The sequence below is a fragment of the Pocillopora verrucosa genome, chromosome 9 (genome assembly GCF_036669915.1).
Source record: "Pocillopora verrucosa isolate sample1 chromosome 9, ASM3666991v2, whole genome shotgun sequence".
In the NCBI taxonomy this organism is placed as follows: Eukaryota; Metazoa; Cnidaria; class Anthozoa; order Scleractinia; family Pocilloporidae; genus Pocillopora; species Pocillopora verrucosa.
In genome coordinates this window covers 8,376,166-8,395,898 of record NC_089320.1, presented here as the reverse complement: position 1 = coordinate 8,395,898, position 19,733 = coordinate 8,376,166, and the positions used below count along the sequence as shown (strand labels likewise).

At 39.7% G+C, this 19,733-nt stretch overlaps 3 protein-coding genes across 3 annotated transcripts; 2 read left to right on the top strand and 1 right to left on the bottom strand.

The window, feature by feature from the left end:
- Window positions 1–2,147: 2,147 nt before the first annotated feature.
- Window positions 2,148–3,346, bottom strand: LOC136283465 (D(1A) dopamine receptor-like). Its single transcript, XM_066172423.1, has one exon. The coding sequence runs from the start codon at window positions 3,225–3,227 to the stop codon at window positions 2,148–2,150; it is 1,080 nt and encodes a 359-aa protein (XP_066028520.1). The 5' UTR covers window positions 3,228–3,346.
- Window positions 3,347–6,904: 3,558 nt separating this feature from the next.
- On the top strand, window positions 6,905–19,733 carry LOC131773920 (rhamnosyl O-methyltransferase-like). Its single transcript, XM_059089890.2, has 5 exons — window positions 6,905–7,034; window positions 16,787–16,959; window positions 18,557–18,861; window positions 19,218–19,483; window positions 19,603–19,733. The coding sequence occupies exons 2-5, from the start codon at window positions 16,809–16,811 to the stop codon at window positions 19,646–19,648; spliced, it is 768 nt and encodes a 255-aa protein (XP_058945873.2). The 5' UTR covers window positions 6,905–7,034; window positions 16,787–16,808; the 3' UTR covers window positions 19,649–19,733.
- LOC131773954 (uncharacterized) lies at window positions 8,689–14,171 on the top strand. The gene is made up of 10 exons (XM_059089939.2): window positions 8,689–9,285; window positions 9,384–9,726; window positions 9,998–10,343; window positions 10,510–10,714; window positions 11,861–12,289; window positions 12,392–12,558; window positions 12,711–12,826; window positions 13,062–13,389; window positions 13,584–13,764; window positions 13,846–14,171. Exons 2-10 carry the CDS (start codon window positions 9,429–9,431, stop codon window positions 14,122–14,124), a joined length of 2,349 nt encoding a protein of 782 aa, XP_058945922.2. The 5' UTR covers window positions 8,689–9,285; window positions 9,384–9,428; the 3' UTR covers window positions 14,125–14,171.

Genomic DNA, 19,733 nt, shown 5'->3' with positions numbered 1-19,733 from the left:
TGCGCTAAACACAATGATCAAGGAAGGACTGTTAACGTTCTAAAGTAAACACGCGCTCTTGATTAAATTCTATTCCTTTTACGAGATGAGAAAAATTTAAAATGAACTTAAAGGCGGAAACGAAAAGATGAGGAGTTGCCGATCATAATGTTGGTCTAATTGTAAAAGGCAATCACTCTTTTTAATATGTCTTTCCTGTTATCGGATTCATTTGGAAGGTGCCATGAATGCAGCGCAATAAATCATTTCCTTGAAAAGTACTCATCAAAAACGTGTACAGGGACGTGTACTTCAGCCTTCGTTTGGATTATCATTGTAAGAAAATTTCATTACCTGGTAGCTTTGTGTGATTTGGGTCTCTTGACGTCTTATTCCTTCAAAGGACCACTTACAATGCCGCTTGTTGTTGAATTATCACCTCTTACAACCAGCTGTCACTCGTTGACACGAATCGATCGCTCTTTGTTTGTTTTGTTTTGTTTTTTCTTTTTAACTTTGTTTGATTTTTGTTGTATGTTAAGTGCTACGTTGCTCCATTGATGTCGAGCTCCGTAAAGGACTCTTGTTTTATCGCACATTATAGCCAAAAAGTACCTAATACCCGCTGATTTTCCTTACCCTGTAATGAAAAAGCATCATAGTTTGACCAAAGGGAGAAGTTTTAGTCATGAGGGTGGAGCAATATTTTCCTTTGAATAACTTCAATAAATATCATAGTGGGAAATAAAAAATCGGTAGAAACATTGAGCAATGATTATTTTTGATAAGCCTGGAACTATTTTACTTTGGGGAAGAGAAGAATCATTACTTACTCTAAAATAAAATTCAGGTCTCTCAGATTAACACCGAATGACTTTAAATCAGTGATTGCGGTTACTTGGCTAGACCAATGCACTCTTAATTAAAATATTCGTGCGATGTTTTTGCCTTCATCTGTAACCTGTTTTTCAATATTTTATTACGAAGCGTTTCCTTGATTTGAATCATCAAGAAATCTTATGTTTGACACCCATCAGTGTCCTGACATACTTCTCATTCAAAGTTGCCTCGCGTTGAAAGGTTAAAATCGTAATGCAGAGCTGTAATAACCGGAAGACGTTAAGAAAATGGAGTACTGTAACAACAGTACTCGCGTGAACGCGAACAAAGGGATAAGAAGCAAACTTTTAACTTTAAAAAATTGATTAGCACAACGTTTTAGCATGACTTCCACAAACATTGGTCATGCGAGTTAGTGATCATGACCAAATTGAGCAATGCATCCATTCTCCATTGTTGATTCATGATTTTAAAGAAAAATCGCCATTCGTATTCGGCCGCAGAATTTAATTTGACGCAGTTTAGTTTTGAATTTTTACGCTTTTCCAAAACATTCGATGGAGATCATTCACACGTTAGGTACGTGGCATCAAAATAAAATAAAAAAGTTTAAAACCATCATTTAACGACAATCTCTTCCCGCAGTGAAGGATATTTTGGAGGAAGGCTTCGGAACTTTTTTTTCAAAATTTATTATCATTTTTGTCAAATTAGCGTAGTAACCAAAGTCGCGGGTCTGCGTTAGTTTTCTGTCTTTCCTTCGTGTTCATCTCTGTTTTTGTTGAATTTATTAGTGTTCATAATGGCTCAAGTTTTTTTTTATCTTAATAAATTAATTGGTACCATTATTTGATACGTGATTCCTGCGAGAAGATTTAAAAAAGATAGTTTGTATTTTAAATTTTATTTTTTTCCGCTGATTTCTTTATCATGGCGTTAGTGAACTTGATACCCCATGTCGTTTCGTATATGTGCACATACTGCGAGCTTATATCTCTGAAAATTGCATGTCGTTTAACGCCATGTTGATTTTATTGAATATGTTTTTTTCTTCTTGGATAAGTTCAAATAGACAACAGTGCGTTTATAACTAAAGACTCGATTTTTCAATGTGTAGTCTCCCTGAAGTCATGAACACCTGCTGCTGTTTTAAAAAGTAAACATGTCATTTGTGTTTGGCCAATGCCCTTAACTTAACGTGTGCAATCACTGGGCTATATCCACAAGAAACATTTGGAAACGATTTTAGCTATCTACTCTGACGCAAAAATCCTTCACACTCTGAAACTTGAAGTTCACTATTGCTAACATTTGCTATTTGGAAATGTTCACATCATGACCGAAACAATCGGTCTGCATGGTCTTTCTCCAAAAATGCATCGAAAACACTGAACAAGTATCTTCTTAAAAGCTCGCCTAAAGTCCTGATTAAATCCGGCATATACTAGAACGTTGACACAGTTATTAGCATATATCATAAAAACACAGAATCTTGTCAACATTTCAGGTGCTGATGGTGCACCCAACATCTCAGCCAAGTCGATAGCAATGATCGGAACTACAAGAAGAATAAAAAGGCCAACTATTATAGAGACAGTCTTGGCTGCTTTTCTCTGTTTGATGGTTTCACAATGTCTCTTTTTTCTTCTGATTGTACCAGAAGACATCTCTTTAATGTTGCTACGATGACCGTTCGTGTACTGTGCATTACTTTCGAGAACAGCAAGTTCTTGCACGTGAATTCTGCGCACGTGCCGCAAGCTGGCTTTGAGAATAAACCCGTATAAAAGTACAACTGTACCAATTGGAATAGCGTGAACAATAACGTACATTCCTAATATGTAATCTTGATTTAAGTAAATGGGAAAGCGGCAGACTCTTGATGAAACAATTGGTATAAGCCACACCAGGGGTGTAGCAGCCATGATGCTCAACAACCCAGCCACCGACCACGAACAAGCGATCGCTATGTATGTGCATTTTATGTTTGAGTATCTAACATATGTATATGGATATTGCACAGCAAAAAATCTGTCAATGCTTATAACCAGGATAGCCAAGTTTGAGCTGCTGCCAAACAATATTGCTGTGGCAATTGCAATTCTACAAAATACGTTCGGGTTGTAGCCTACCGCCATCACTTCCAGTATTCGCAAGGGAATCGCAATCAATCCCTGGAAAAAGTCCGCCACCGCCAGGTTTGCTAAGAAGTAATTACTGGTGTACGAGCGTAACGTGTGATCCCGACAAACAGCTGTAATAACCAGAAGATTTCCGAATACCGCAATGAAAGAAATTACCGCATACAAGCAAGCCATGGGAATGGATTTGTTATCTCCCTCGGAAAACCAAACAACGGAAGTCGTGGACGTAGTGTAAAATGATTGATTTCTCGTAAAATTTTCCATTCGCTAAGTTATCCTTAAACTGAGCAAAGAAAAACGTCCTTTGTCGACGGAAACTTCAAAATTCAAATCAGTGCCTTGCAACTTCGGTTTTTTCGTCAGCTTTTCGACGAGTTATTAAAAAAGTCTCGTTTGCAGTGAAAGGGAGATGATTTGGCCCTTCTGAGTGCAATAGTGGAATAAAATCTGGTCCTGCTCCAAGAAAACCGCACGTTCAGATATCCTTCCCACACAGTTCAAATCTGTTGTGCAAAGAGCTCAGTTTTCATCAGCGTTATCTTCTTGTTTTAACTTAGTGACCCGGGCTCTATCGATCATATCATCTTATGCCTTCTACGATTATTTTTGACGCGTACGGTTGTTTACCGAAATCGTGTTTCGTTGTTTCCTCGTGATCAAAATTATAATGAAACCTGCATTAACAATAAGTAATATTCACTTTTGTTCCTTCATCCACATAAATTAGCAAAGTTCTGCCTGCTTAAAGACAATCGCTTTAAGATAAGTCTTTTATCCACTTCAACGAACCCTGTTGAAAGCCTGAAACACAAAGAGTAGATCGTAAAGAAAGGATTTAGTCCACATCAGAACAATGACTACTATCGTGCACTGTTCATTACAAGCGATCAATTATTTGTGTTAATAAAGCTGTATAAACACAGATTTCTGAGTTCCGTAAATTTTCGTTTGTTTAAACTTATTACTTTCATTTCGGTTACTCTGTGTTAACAAGCTTCGGTGGGAAAATAGGTACTTTCCTAACTGGGTTTCAATTTTGTGCCAAGACATTACATCTTTTGAGCCCACGCTCGCATAATAACCTTTCAGTCCCAGGCCCTTTTTTACTCTCTTTAGTATTCTTATATTCTAAAATTTTCACATAATCAGGAAAGAAAAGTAATGTTGTCAACATCAGAAACAAAAACGTAACATTTGGCTCGCTTTGGTTAAATACGACGTGATAAACAGTTGAGGATCGCCCATTGTACCATCTGCTCTTGATCTTTTTCAAATGACCTGTGTTTCATTCTTGCCCGTTGAAGCTCTTGTTCTGCTGTGCAAAGCTTCCTAAATTTGTAAGAACTGAACGAATTTTTACCACGTTTTCTATTTCTGCCCGTCTTTTGTAATTTTTAACTGAATCGTAAGGATTGTGATTGTTGGTGAAAAACTGATCACTCTGAGAGACAAGTGAAGTTTTGGGGATATTTCTTCCTTCAAGTACAACCAGTAAATGATAATGAATCAGTTTTTCCATACATTCTTTTGTGTCGAGGTGTAGTGTTGTTTATTTCACACCAACGGAAATTCCATGTTTGATCGCTAGACCTCCTGCTCAAAAGTCCAAAGTTGTACTCTTCCTTATCACCATCTCTCCCCTGCTCTGGGAACAAACAAGCTTAAAAAATTGAACAGGAAACGTAACTATAAAAACACGCAATTACGCTCGAGTCCAACGTAGGAATCGTGAAAGCCTACAATTTGTGTGCAATGAGGCTCATCTTGAATACGGTTACCATGAACAACATTCATGAGATAGAAAGCAAAGGTCCGTTATTAGAAAACTCCCATGAGTGTTCAGTTAATTAAATAACTAACCAGAAGTCGTCGAAGACCGGCTGACTCCTCTGACTTTCCCCTTTGTAGGGTTCTTTCTTGACTGGTTAGGTACTTGGACAAGTGCTTAAGCTTCAGGCTCTATAACATACCTTTCACAAGTGCTGAGTTGAGTTTTTAGGGCGAGGACTTACCTAGGCGTCATTTCTAATGTGTTATTTACGTAGGATATATACATTTAATAAACTGTCTGATCCCAAAACAAGCCTCTGTCTGTTGAGTTGTTTAGTGGATTGGCTCTCGAAGTACCAAGCCGGAATCATTTGCTCTTTCAGGGTGCCAGAACTGCTATCATCATCATCAGTTTCAGCAACCCCAACGTCACACTACCTGGTTTGTGGTGAACCATGGATGATTTAAATTTCAACGAGACCTTACCAACAGCCTTTATGGAAGGGGACTTTCACACGTGAGTGTTCATGTTGTTTGCCTATGAATTGTAAGTAGATGTTTATTATATATTTGAAGTACGATGTGCCTTTCAATTAGACAATGTAATGACGTAATTAGAATAAACCCACTACATGTTAATGTGAAAACAGGTTTTTTGCCTTCACAAATAACGGACGGACGGAGAACAACTCAATAAACTTCTTCTGGAAAAGGCTTTCCAGGGGGCACTCGCTGGCTGCGGGAAGGTCGGGATCTATTACGGCTGTTGACTATCCTTGAGACAATGACTAGCCACAACAAAATTGGCTCCAACGTAGATTTATTCCGTAATCACCACTAAGCTGTGACTAAAGAATTTGACATGCTTGGCACAACGATAGATAACAAACTGAAGTTTGACAATCATGTTACTAAAATATGTAGGAAAGTTTCACAGCAAATGGCTGTTCTTAAAAGAATGAAGAAAATGCTTCCCTTCGAAACAAGGCGCGACCTATATTTAGCATTTATCCTTCCTCACTTCAATTATTGCAGTGAAACCTGGAATGTTTGTAGTAAAAGTGCTGCAGACAAATTGGAAAGCCGGGTTAAATGAGCGCGCGATCAGGTTTGTTTTCAGGGATAAGTACACAAGCTACTCGGAACTTCTCAGCGCATTAGGCCTCTCATCTTTAAAACAACAAAGATTAATTAAAATCACACTGTCTATTTTTAATGCCGTCCACAATTCTTTAGCGCCCAAAAAGTATACAAGACCTGATAGTTCATAGGAAGAACGTTAGCTACAATTTAAGAGGTGACTACACTCGATTGCAAAAACGTTGACACGCAACAAGCGTTTATAATGAACGATGAGACTCAGCAAACAGCTATCCAAACTTTCCCGGAAGAAAACGTTTTATCATGAGAAAAGATTTTCCATGAATAATGAGAGAAGTAAATCACTGATTGTGTATCTGTGCGAACATTTCCCATAAAGGTGATGGGTCTTGTCGTTCGTGAATCAAGCTTATTAGGTGTCAACGTTTTTGCAATCGAGTGTATATCCTCTCGCTACCCAAGCCAAAGTCTACTACATATGGCTTGAACTCAGTCCGTTATATTGGTCCGAAACTCTGGAATTCTATTCCGAACATGTTTAGAAATATAACGAATTTTAAGTCTTTTAAGAGATCCATTAGCCAAGTTGACCTAGTGCAATTTTTATAATCTCGACGCTTTTTTATTGAATTTAATATTTATTTAGATATAAGATATACTTATTAAGATTTTATTGTTATAATTTTAGATTATAGAATACTCCATATCTAGTTTTTTCTTTTTCTTTTTTTCTTTTTAACTTTATTGTGTTTGTGGAATGCCTGTAAATTAGCTGGCGTGCTTTCACAGACCCCGATTTCGGTTCAGTCTGTGAAAGCACACCATTATTGTAGCTAAGTGTATTTTCACAATAAACTCTTATTGTATTGTGTTGTATTGTAGTATTGTATCTTTAAGAATGAGTTCATCATGGGAATAGATCAGCACGACTGCATGACTGTGTGTGAATTATGACTATTAATGTGGTGAAATATATTTAAGTGAGGTGAGTATTGATTAAAGTGTGTTGTAAGTTGTGACTGTATAATCATATAACCATATTCACCTTCAGCCTAACTCCAAATCAAAGGCTTGGCAACTAAGTACACAACTGTTAACTGGCCTATTCTGACAGCTCTGCTTGTTGGAAGCCTATTACTTAATACGGATTTATGATCCTGTTGCTTAGATTTCGGGCATTTCGAAGAAGATATCCAAACGGTAAGTTGTAAGGAATATTTGAACCAGCCGCCTCCCCTTTGGCGACGTTATTTGCAGCTAGCGCTTTCGCGCTAAGCTGCTAATTGCCTTGGCCACTATGGGCAAAGATGAACAAATCAAATCTTGCTTACTTTCTTGGAATCTGGTAAGGGACAACCGGCACGGATTCCCCATGTGGCTTTTGTTGTCGCGCCGCATTATCGCCTTCAAATTATATTTTAGCTCTTACAAGCGCGTCTTACCGATCGGTAAAGGTTTGTGTATTTTGTGTATTTTCGTGAGCGTATATAATATTAGTATTCTAGGCGGATTGGGAGTTTGTGATAGCCATTTCTTAGTTATGTCATCAATGTGTTTGACCCGATACATTTGGTCAATGATCCTATTAACCCTTGCCTGCGTGTTATTTACTATCGGTGCCCTGAGAGGTTTGTAGTGAACTCTGTTGTCGAGTTGCACTTTGGCCTCTGCTATCTTTTCTGTCTCATTCACGATGACTGTTGTTGTACCTCTTATTCAACTCTTTTAGAGCTGTGACCTCATTGCGTAACAAATTACTTTTTGGCTTAGTTGCAGTGATCACTGCAAGCTGTGCTTAGACATTTTCTAAGTAATTCTCAGGGGCAACAGAAGGCTGAACGGTGGCATCCAGTTTGATTAAACATGAAACGGAAGTGGTTCTTTGTTTTGTCCGAGAAAGATGTATAACGCACCGATCTCAGCGCACTAAGAAATAATTGCTTCAGAAACTGCTCACCTACTTGAATAAGGTGTCATTGAGCCTGCTGTACACACTCCAGATGAATACATTTCCACTATATTTGTCAGGAAAAAGAAAAGCGGTCAACACCCATGATGTTGAGTTTAAAGGGGCTTATTTTAACAAGCACATAGAGAAACACCATTTCAAAATAGATACTCTTTGGTCTGCTGTGGGACTCATGACTCCAAATTGTTTCATGGCATCAATCGATTTAAAAGATGCCTACTACTCAATTCCCATTGAGGAAGTTTTATCACTAGCGATTGATATTTTTGGCACAAATAGCTCCCCAAAGGCCACAATCTTTTCCCATGACTTAACCACGCCAGACACATCGTAAACAATCGAACAAGAAGAGCAGCTACATGTAATAAATGGTTAACAATAGCACAGATGCAATTCAGATTCTAGCCCCCAAAATTTGAATCTATCGAATCGGCGTGACTCTAGGATCAAACTTTTACGACGAATTCGTCCTTTCATGACTACGTAACAACGAATCACTTATTAAAAATTAGTCCATAATCAAACCAACTAGGCTGTGCTTTTGTTCTGCACTTCAAGGAGTAACTTAGATCAAGTCCTTAAACATCAAAAGCGAGCTGCCAGAACAATTTTATATGCCCAAAGAACTGCAAATTCAGTTGATCTCTTTAATTGTCTTAAGTGGATTCCTATCTATAAAGAAGCTTCAATTGTCATGACTGAAGCGTTACATTGAATTTGTTGATAGTCTTGTGACAAAAGTACAGAAATATGATAAGTAATTTGGGTTGATTGATTGTGAGATCGGAGTTACTAGTGGGTAGGAGAATAAAATAGTGTATATAAAACCAGTTTGATTGTTTGTCGCGAGATCATTTACGATACAATGTAGAGATGTGTTCTTGCATTCAAGGGCTTAATGATCAACTGTCCCTATACATGAATGAATTACTAGTGACTAACAACTATGGAAGGAATATATGATACGTTGAACTGAGCTTAAGATACCCTTCATAAACATGAAACTGGGGAGGGGACATTCTCTGTGCACATGACTAATCAATGGAATAATTTAAAAGTAGCATAGTCATTGGGAAAACTTTCACTCCAAGGCATTACAAACAAAAGTGCAAACTTTGCTTGATTTCACTGTTTCGTAATTGGAGAAGAAACTTACGAAAAAAGAAAACGAAACTAAATGGAGAAAGTCGACTCGACCTCCTGCATGGCATTTCATTATCAGTGGGCCGGAGATTTAGACAGCAGTGCAGTATTGACTCAGCCTGGCAAGGACAACTGGAAAAACAAGATATTATCTTGTTGACTAAGCTAATTCGTACAAAGACTGGGGACAGTCTTTACAATCAGATTGGAGAAGAGCAGGCAACAGTGCAAATCCCACCATCAGCAATCTTGAAACTTCAAGATCAATGCAATTCTGGACAGACAATTGATGAGATCAGGAAGATATTGCCACCTGGATATCTTGCAACCAAAAGAAAGGTAATTTTCTTGCATTTATATGTATCTTTCCTGATATACTTCAAGTTAATAATAAAATAAAATCTGTTTATAACATTTGCAAACCTTTTTTACCTTAGGTTGCTGAGCTAAAGACCAAATACAAATTAGAATTTGAGGCTATAATGCAACCACAAAGAACAGCAACTGGTTATTGCATTGAGCCAGCCCGTTTGGTTGAATGTCTGCATTACCTTTACTATTGGCTTCCTAAAGAACAGTGGTGGCACCTTTATGGTGATGGCAGAAAGTATGGCAAGAAGGACACTGTTTTGATGGCTATTAGCAATGTAAACAATGAGCAGAAGTTAAATGGAATAAAATTCCAAAGCCCGAAAGAAATGTGGCCTATTCATATTTTTCATCACAAGGACAGCCGTCGAAACCTTGAGCTTAACATTGGAGATGGTCATGGTGGACCAGGTATATGCACACTTACATGTTAAACATTTATAATCCAATATTAACTTTTGATAAATTGACCAAATCACTGTTAAATTTTCCTAAAATTGAAATGAAATACTCATAAGCTGATCATTTGAACAATTCAAGAAAAATAACATGGTTCAACAAAATTGATTTCAGTCTTGTAACTTTTTGTGGTGCTTGAACTCTCTGAAATGGTACAAGAGGAATTGCAGGATAATAAGGATAATTAGTGTTATTATAGATCATTTGTCCATTAATATTGTAGGATACTTAAATGAATGGATTAAAGACAGTCAGAACCTGGGCCACCAGGTGTTCCTTGGTGCAGACTCTAAGTTCTTGGATGCTGTTGCTGATCCAGAGCTCAGCCCACTCTCCCAAGACAAGTGGAACCTATGGATGCAATGCTCAGCATCAGAAAAGGGAAAAGTAGATCCATCCACAGGACTAAGAACAGACCTCAACCTTTCATTTGACCGTCCTCTTCCCAAGTCGCTGCTTCCTGCTCTCACTGGTGATCATATCCTTATGTGTATTGACCATGGCTTCACCAGAGTTGCAGAAAATCTAATAATGAAGGTTGTCCGGACATGTCTTGATCTGGAGTCAAGGTTGGTGTATTAGTTAACATGTGCTGTTTGGGCAGTCTGCGTTCATGATTAAAACCTTAAAAAATTTTCGATCGACTGTAGATCATGTTCATTTGTATACGCTGTGTTGTCTCACATGTCCCTGCTTTTAAATATTGAAAATTATTATTGTCACCTTTTTCTATAGGTATGGTAGAGAGCGAAGGAATGCTGCATTGGCACATCTTACTGCTAACATAAATGCAAGAGATGTCAGAGGAGGTCATTTTGAACTTCCAATTGATCCAAAAGGTCACCTGGGTGACCTCAGCCTCAATAAGTCCCAAGCCTACACCATCCTAGCTCCCTCAGAGGACTTCAAAGACAAACATTACAATCACATCTTGGATAATGTAAGTTCTGGTGTTTACTTAAATCCTCAAACCCGACCAGTTAAGTTACGCAGTTATAACAAGTAACATAATTACCGTAATTTCCGGTCGATTACCCGCACGGCCGATTACCCGCACCGGCCGATTATTGCATACGGCGAAAAAAAAAGTCAACGGATTACGCGCACCGGTGGATAACCCGCACGTTGTTATTCAACTTTTTCGGTGGCGAAAACGTGACATTAAGGCGATACATTTCAGTCTTTCGATTCAGACATGTGCACAATTCTGTGTCAATATTAGCTTATACTTTATTGATTGATTATTGCTGCTGCTCTATTACCGATTTCATCGGCAAGAGTTATTACTCTAAGCTTATAATCAAACGTAAAACTGTGACGTGGGCGTTTTAACTTAATTGGTGACTCGTGGATACACTTATCGCGAATGATCGAGGTTTATAATTCTTATTCAGTCAGTTACCTTTTTATAGCATGTAGGAGCGTAATGAGCAATATCCATTGTTCATTTGTCGTTAAAATACTTTTTCAGCGCGAAATTAGTTAAGTTTCGCACCTATTATTTTCAACATTCTGGTGATGCATTTGGGATTTAAAATTACTGTCGGCAATTTCTCAAAAAAGTCGATATCTCCTGTTCTACTGGGCCTAACAAGTCCCTTAAAACGGGAAAATTCTCTTTAGCTCAAGCTAGTGAAAACTGGAAATTTGTTACTGATGCGCCGGATATCCTTGGATTATTTTTGTCACCATCAAGGTTTTGTTTTCACGCGTGCCGATAAAAATTTGTTTGTCACGCAACTAATTATGCGTGAAATAAACTCGAGTTGGCATCATGTTTTCGTGCCGCTTTGTGGCACTTTTGATACAATAAAATTCATTTGAGAGGTGGAAACGCAGGTAGGTGAGAAATTTTTTCAATTCAACTTCCAGAAGAATTTAAAATTGTCACATAACCCGCACCTCCCTATTACCCGCAGTGGCGCGGATTTAATGCAAAATCAACAGATTACCCGCGGGTAATCGACCGGAAATTACGGTACTACAAAACACATGCTGTACATGTACATGTATGCCCTTAGTGATTACTTAAAATAGTTTTCCAATTATATCTCTCAGTGATGAAGCTCCTGTATTATATTCATAGGTTCTTCCAAGTTGTGAACTACAGCAGATGTTGTCCCCAAAGCTTGCTGAGGCCCTTGGAATGACATCACAAAAGATTAACGACATTAACTGTGTGAAGTTTATTTGGTGGCATTTCTATCAGATGTATAGGATACTGAGGAAAGATACAGTTCAACTAAAGCCAGGGCATCCAAGTAGTTCAACAAATGTTGAAGACTATGAATTTGGATTACACGACTCTGAAATTTCCAGATATGTTTACCATGCCAATATGTTCCATGCTTTGATGATCTTCCGTTATGGCTGCAAAGAAGTAACTCCCTACATGATGAAATTTGTGGATGTTGTCCCAAAACATCTCTGCAGCACCCCATTCAAGTCACTCATGCGTGTAGCAACTGAGGGTGGAGAACAGACTCATTACATGCATATTTGTTTTTATTATCAGGTATGTAAAACCAACACTTACAAATGACTACTAGTATTGACAAGTGTAGGGTCTAGTTCCTTACTATCATATTCTTGACAAAATCTTTCTCTTTGCTTCCAGCATTCAACACGAGATGGTGGCCTTCACAAGCCTGACACAATTCTTATGCTGTTGTCTTGGTCATACCGAAACTTGAGGGAGAGAATAAATGACTGCCCTGAACAGATTAGGACTGACTTTGAGCATTATGCACAACAACATGTTGCAGCATATACAATTCAGAAGTGGTAAGTGTCTATAATAAGATAAAAACACCATCCAATTTTCTATATTTAATTACTTTCATAGTTAAAACCAATTTTCCCTAACTCAAAGTCAAACCACAATTACAAAATTACAGTATATATATATATATATATATTTTTTTTTTTAATTACAGGTGGAAGATTGTCCATACCAGACCAAATCCTCCATTGGCTGTGTCTGGTGCAAGTGTGGTTAGGCAATTGCTGCCACTTAAGAGGATGGACTTTGTTTTAGTTGGAAGGATGCCTGGTAGGTGAACATTTCTAAAATGTCTAAACATTCAGAAATATTAAAATAGTTCTGATTAACAAGAAAAAAATATATACATAAAATAACAATTTAACAAATATCTCTAGACCCCCTACAATAATAATATTAATCACATGTCATATCTTTTTTTTTAAGTTTTTGCATAAACAAGAACAGCAAAATGTTCTATATATTTGATTTTATGTTAATTATGTATTTGTATGTGTGGTTTTAGGATCAACACAGAAGAAATTTAAAGAGAAAGTAGAAAAAAATGGTGGAAGAGTTATTTCAATGCCAAAAGAGAACCTACCGCATGAAAGATGTTATCTAGTGTGTTCAGAAGATGAGGTCAAAAATGATCGCTCAAAGCTAAATAGTGATTTGGTTATGGCCTACCAAAGGGGATGGACAGTGGTGAGACCGAGTTTCATTGAGTGGGCAGTAAAAGAAAGGATTCCACCCAATGTCGAAGAGCATGCAGTAGACCTGACTCCTCTGGCAGCTTTGTCGACAGGCACATGTGGTGCAATGCAGCAGTCTGTAGAACGGTTACGATTTAGGTAATGCTTTATTTCATGATCAGAATCTAATTTCTTGTCGTAACATCATACATGGTTACAAACATTTGATAAATGATCAGAATAATGCTAAGATATAATCAAGCATACAGGTCATTATCACAGTCTAATGTCTAATGTCATATATATCTTGAGAACAGAGAAAAAATATCTGACATATGATTGCACTGTTTCAGTAAAGAGATTTCTGGTTTTGCTGCCCTGAAGAGAACAATAAGAGAAGTGGAAAAGGGCCCAGTTGATGAGAGTGGTAACAAATCTCAGATTAGAGTTCACAAGAAGAAAAAAGACGCAATGGTTTCCCCCAAAAAGCCACCAAATGGTTGGACAGCATTTCTCAATGAGAAATTAAAAGAGGTTAGTTGAATTAACTTTTTATGTAAATTTCGACTGATAAGCTGAAATAATGTCTGATGCTTTTACTTTAATTGCTTCTAGAGAGTGCAAAATAATCAGAGTCCTAGACGAACAGAAAGGATGACGTTCCTCAAATCGATTCAAAGTATGGCAGAGGACTGGAGACAACTTTCTGACCTGGAGAAGAGAGACTATAAACAGAAAGCCATTGACCTCCATTTGTCAAGGAAAGAAGCGAGACATCAAATTCGCGAGGAAACAAAAGAGAATCGCCAGAGAGAACAGCTCAGGGAAAAGGCATATAAAACTTTCGCTAGTATGAGAATTAATGATAACCGAACTGTAAATAGGACAGCTTAAATCGTCACAAAAAGCAAAACGATGGTTGGAGATGTAAGAAAAATAATAAACATTTTTTTTTTTGTTCAAAGGTTGTGTCAATAAGTTAAACAACATTGCGGACATTGATTGCAATTCCTCGTAATACGAACAAACTAATATGCTTCGTACAGTCAGTCACGGACTTTGGAGAAATGGAAATTATCAAGCGTGTTCTGTTTTGCTTTTTTGATTGGCGATGATGTTGGCATTTTAGGGAGAGGGTAAATGTTTTGTTCGGTTGGTCATGACTTTTATTGCATTTGGTGGCTTTTAAAAAAGCCGTTTGTGAGGCAAACTAAGATAATTTACCAATTGCTCATCAATCAGCAACAGTCAGCAGCAGTGTCTTGGCGGCAGCTGTGTTGGCGAAACGAACTGGTGGACTCTGCGAACTTAATCTTCACGAGGAGGGATCGCGACGGCAGGTCCAGGGCAAACTCTGCGAAGGTTGCGTAGAAGTAGCGGTCGTCTTGTTTAAGCTTAACGTCCCATTTTTCACCAAGCAGGGGATCGAGATCGTCGAGTCGATTCTTCGATTTCTCCACCTTGAAATTGTTTTCAACCGCTAACCCAAGTAATTCAAGATCGTGGCGGAGATCAGCTGGGCCCATTTTGATGACGAAGGTGCGAGCTGCCTTTGAAGACATTCCTCTGTAGATCTCGCAGCGAAGCTTGGCTGCCAAGTCGTACCGCCGAACTTGAAGCTGATAGGCGCGGTTGGCCATGTGTAGCTGCAGGGACTGGGACAGCCGCAGGATGGCTCCTTGTCGGACTTCTAAGACCACTTTCTTTAACTGAGACGAAAGTTTAGTGTCCTGAAGTGTGTGTACCGCGGATGCCGGGCAGGTCAACCTGAAGTTTGCTAGCGGGCGAACGGCGACACCATCTGACAGCTGGCACTTCTGAGCATTAATAAGAACCTCTAAGCCGGACTCGTCTTGGTAGAGCTCCAGGACAATGAAGACGACGTCTGCACTGTTCGGGGTGAGGCTCACGAGATCTCCGCAGCTGATTTTGATACCATCAAGGCGAACGATCGTCGCGAACTGCGGGGCTATGGCTGACTGGACACTGACAGGCGCCGATACGGGAGGTGATGGTGATGTTGCTGGTGCTGCTTGGGGCAAGGCTGCTGGTCTTCTCCTCTTGACAGTATCAGGAGTGGGTTCTGGCGGTGGTAGTACATCGCGGAAAGAAGCAATGATTTCTTCGTTCCTGCACTCCACTGTAACGAGTTCTAGAAAAGGATCCACCACTCTGACCGCGGCCGTTTTCTGATGCCCTCGATGCTGATGAAAACTTCGTCGCCTGGCAGCAACTTGTTGAAATTCACGCTGGGTCTCCAACGCTTTCTGGAGCGAACGTCAATCAGTGTACAGGGGCGAAGACAGTCGGCGCTGAGAACTGTGTCAAACTGTCGGCTCCAACCATCGAAGGTAACCTTGTACCTGTCGCCTTTTTGACTTAAGATGGTGCATATATACCATCGACCGTCATGAAGACCTTCGTATTTTTTTCCGATTTCATAAGCCATAGTTTACGTCGTCGTGTACACGCGATTAATGAGCGAGATAAATAAACGAACCAAGATTTCTACTTGTTTATCTGTCGCTATGACTACCAAACAACGATTGTAAAGGATCCCGGAACGAGGTTGCTCATTGGCTTGTTTTGGTCACGTGTGCAAACGAAGTGTTACTATGGTAAAGCTGAGTTGGAAGTGAGCGTGCACCTACGTGGAGCGGGAATCTACAACGTATACTTAAGCTTTTCGAAAAGTAATTAGACTACCGACGTGTTATCTGAAACTGACGGCAATAACGGGCCAAAAAGGAAGGTAAAATTCCGCACTGCCCCACACTACATTATACGTTCAGTTCTTGGATAGAGTGACAAAAACAATACTTTACCATTGGGAAAACAGATTTGTTTTACGATAGTATGGGGCAGTACGGAAATTTTACTAAAAGGAATATTTCTGTGATGTTTTGCTTTCTTGGCGAAATTGATGGTCGAACCTCGCAAATCTGCCGCATTTGAGTCTTAACACAAATTGAAAACCCGGCATTTGAAAGGTAATTTAATTTTACATCTGACCGATTTTTAAACAAATAACCTAATCAAGATAACGCCACTAACTACGTCTATTCTTCTTCGATGAAAAGCGCTACGTTTCGGTTGTCTGCACAAGAAACAATACTTTCGAACACTGCGTACACGGGGGATTACATGATTGACAGTCGGATTGACAGGCCTGCGTGAAGTTACGCCTGCTCTCTTTCTCTTTTCTAGCTTATTTGCATTTTCCCGTGCGACGTTTTTCAATGGGCGCGATTCTGTAATGTTTGATGCCATTCCTCGTTACCTCGAATATCTGCAACAACTTATCCACGTAGCCCTAGGCCATGTAGTACAGTTTTACTATTTTGATTTTAATCTTCAGAGGTAGACACATGCGCCTCTCAAGTGCCTATCTTTTTCTTGTTTTCTGGAGTTGATGTTATGAATAGCGGGTTAGTAATGATGGGAATTTCCTGGGTCAAAATAGGGAGGGGATAGTATTCATAGAAAAGTATTAGACCTTTTTTTAACCAATTGGGGTTTTCTTATTTCTTAACCTATGATGAATTATTGTTTTCAGCATCGCACAGAGAGGGAAAATAATGGGTAGCACTGTGACAGATAAGACTAACTACAGCATGCTCCAGACCCAAATAGAAGGCCAACTGTCAAGTCAGAAACGATTTGTTCCTATGGAAGAAAGGCGCGATACCAGCTTGCTTCCAGCTGAAATCATGCCAGCTATTTCTAGTGGTACGTAGTAATCTGGTTTAGATAGTTAAAAAATTACTGATGGACACGTGCACAAATAATGACAGACAGATAGGCAGACAGACAAGCACATGAATAAAGATACTGTGAAGACTGCTCGGGGACCAGGCTGATTAGAATAACTTTCCACCAATGTTCTGATAAAAGGATTGAAGATATCATGGTCATTGATTTCAGTCAAAGCTGGCTGAGCACATATTATACGTCCATCGGGAAAAAAAACCATGGAACAGCAAACAGAATTGTGAACAGACAATTAAAAAGACTATCCTTGAGGGTTGTCCAATACACCCAATCTGAGTCCGATGGACGAAGGCCACGAACATTCAGACTCACCGGAAGTCAGTTCGCGAAATATACAAAGTATAGAGTTGCGGACTGGGTGGAACATGTCGGTAAACGGCCGGACTCCATCGGATCCGATGGAGACGGGTTGCCTTGGCAAGAGTATATCGGACTGACCGCGTGTTAGTTCGCGAGAGACTTAGAAAATATGCAGCAAAGTAGAGAAGTGAGAGGGGTGGAAAATGTAGGCAAACGGACTTCATCGGATCCAATGGAGACGGGTCGCCGTGGCAAGGGTCCATCAGTCTCGACGCGTGTTAGTTCGCGAGAGACTTAGAAAATATACAGCAAAGTAGAGTAGTGAGAGGAGTGGAAAATGTCGGCAAACGGACTTCATCAGATCCAATGGAGACGGGTTGTTTTGACGAGAGTCCATCGGACGCGCCGCGTGTCAGTTTGCGAGACACTTAGAAAATATTATGGCAACGTCGAGCATGTGGAGGGGCTGGAAAATGTCGACAAACGGACTCCATCGGACCCTATGGAGACGGTTTGCTCGACAAGAGTCCATCAGACGCGCCTTTGTTAGTTTGAGACCTCACGGCTTTAAGTGCGACGAATGTTACATGAGTAGCGCGCTTGTTTCGCCTCATGATTTAAGAACGACGTATATTTCATTATAGCGCGCTTGTTTCGCCTCATGGCTTGAAGAACGACGAATGTTACATGTGTAGAGCGCTTGTTTCGCCTCATGGCTTGAAGAACGACAAATGTTACATGCGTAGCACGCTTGTTTCGCCTCATGGCTCAAAGAACGACGAATGTTACATGCGTAGCACGCTTGTTTCGCCTCATGGCTCAAAGAACGACGAATGTTACATGTGTAGCGCGCTCGTTTCGCGTCATGGCTTTAAGAACGACGTTCATTTCATATGTAGCGCGCTTGTCTTGCCTCATGGCTTTAAGAACGAGGTATGTTTCATGTGTAGCACGCTTTTTCGCCTCACGGCTGAGAGATATTTTCTCTGTCTCTCCCGAACTGACCTCCGGGGAGTCCGATCGACTCTTTCCAGGACGAACTGTCTTTATCGGGCCCGATCGAGTCTGTTTGCCAACATCTTCAACTCCCCTCGCTGCTGTTAACCTCTTACTTCCGCTACCATTGATCAAGCGCCTTGCGCCCATTTCCGGGTGTATTGGACATGAGTGGGTGGAGAAGGCCTTGAGGACATGTGTGCCTTAAGGAACAGTTTAAAATGGCGCTTATATTTAAAATGACTCGCTTTGCTTGCAGGAAAATATATTACCACCTATCGCGGCGTACCATTGATGAAAGATCCTTTCACTCTCGCAGTTGTACCACAGTTGCTCTGGGAGCTTAAACCACGTACCATAATTGAGTTCGGCTCTTACGCAGGAGCCTCAGCACTTTGGATGGCAGATTTGTTGAGGCAATACAACTATGAGTCACGTGTCCTCTCGTTGGACATTGATCTCTCCATGCTGGCGCCTTTAGCGAGGGATTCCCGTTCTGATATTTCGTTTATCGAGGGAGATATCTTTGACGTTGAAAAACACTTCCACGAGGAACTTCTTGAGGTAAGTTAACTGACACCTTACATTTAGTGTTTAAACACTTCTTTGAGGACCCAAGATCTCATCCTTTCCTGAGGGAGAGGATATTTATTGTCACTTCAACAATGAGTTATTGAATCTTGGATAGAATTTGATGAGGTAAACCCCTGTTTGATTTTTCTATCAGGCAGGGGTTTGCATCATTCATGGGTCTCATTGCTGCACTCATCCTCAGACAAGTTCAACAGGAAAGATCTAGAATTCCCGGAAATCTGGCATGAATATCGAAAGTTAAAGTGATAATCAGCGTGTCCTTGTTTTCCACAGAATTATATCAAGTTTGTTTTGTTAATTTTTTTTCTTGTCGTTTCTTTCATTAGAGCTTACCTCACCCATGGTTCCTAAGTGAAGACTCACATGTGAACATGATAGGCATTTTAGAACATTTTCATAAATTTATGCAACCTGGAGACTACCTCTGCATCGAAGATACAAACCCAACGGGACCTGAAATATCCGGACAGGGACTCATCAAGGATCTCGGATACTCAATGTTTGGGGACTCCAAACTGAATGACCTCAAAAGATTTCTGAAAGACCATCCAGGCAAATACATGGTAGATCAAAAATATACCGATTTTTACGGGTAAGAGGTTGCTAAGTGATTTTATCCATTAAAGTAAGAAGAGCGTTACTCAAGTTCCTCTTTCCCTTTCAAGCTGATTTTAATAAACTAAATCCGACTTTGCGTTGTTATTCTTGCAGATACAATGTCACTTTCAACACCAACGGCTTCTTAAAACGGGTATAGGTCCACAGCCTCTTCGAATCGAAGATTCAGAGCTGAAGGCAAAGTGAATTGTAACCTTGAATAAAACATTAAACTCAATTCCGAG

What these genes read in the sequence shown, in the direction of transcription:
- LOC136283465 (XM_066172423.1), bottom strand. Translation starts at nt 3,227, where the DNA reads ATGGAAAATTTTACGAGAAATCAATCATTTTACACTACGTCCACGACT.
- LOC131773954 (XM_059089939.2), top strand. Translation starts at nt 9,429, where the DNA reads ATGCAACCACAAAGAACAGCAACTGGTTATTGCATTGAGCCAGCCCGT. An exon ending in ATATTTGTTTTTATTATCAG is followed by an intron (nt 12,290 to 12,391) that starts GTATGTAAAACC and finishes CTTTGCTTCCAG; the next exon opens with CATTCAACACGAGATGGTGG. An exon ending in GTAGAACGGTTACGATTTAG is followed by an intron (nt 13,390 to 13,583) that starts GTAATGCTTTAT and finishes GCACTGTTTCAG; the next exon opens with TAAAGAGATTTCTGGTTTTG.
- LOC131773920 (XM_059089890.2), top strand. Translation starts at nt 16,809, where the DNA reads ATGGGTAGCACTGTGACAGATAAGACTAACTACAGCATGCTCCAGACC. An exon ending in TCCACGAGGAACTTCTTGAG is followed by an intron (nt 18,862 to 19,217) that starts GTAAGTTAACTG and finishes TTCTTTCATTAG; the next exon opens with AGCTTACCTCACCCATGGTT. An exon ending in AAATATACCGATTTTTACGG is followed by an intron (nt 19,484 to 19,602) that starts GTAAGAGGTTGC and finishes TTATTCTTGCAG; the next exon opens with ATACAATGTCACTTTCAACA.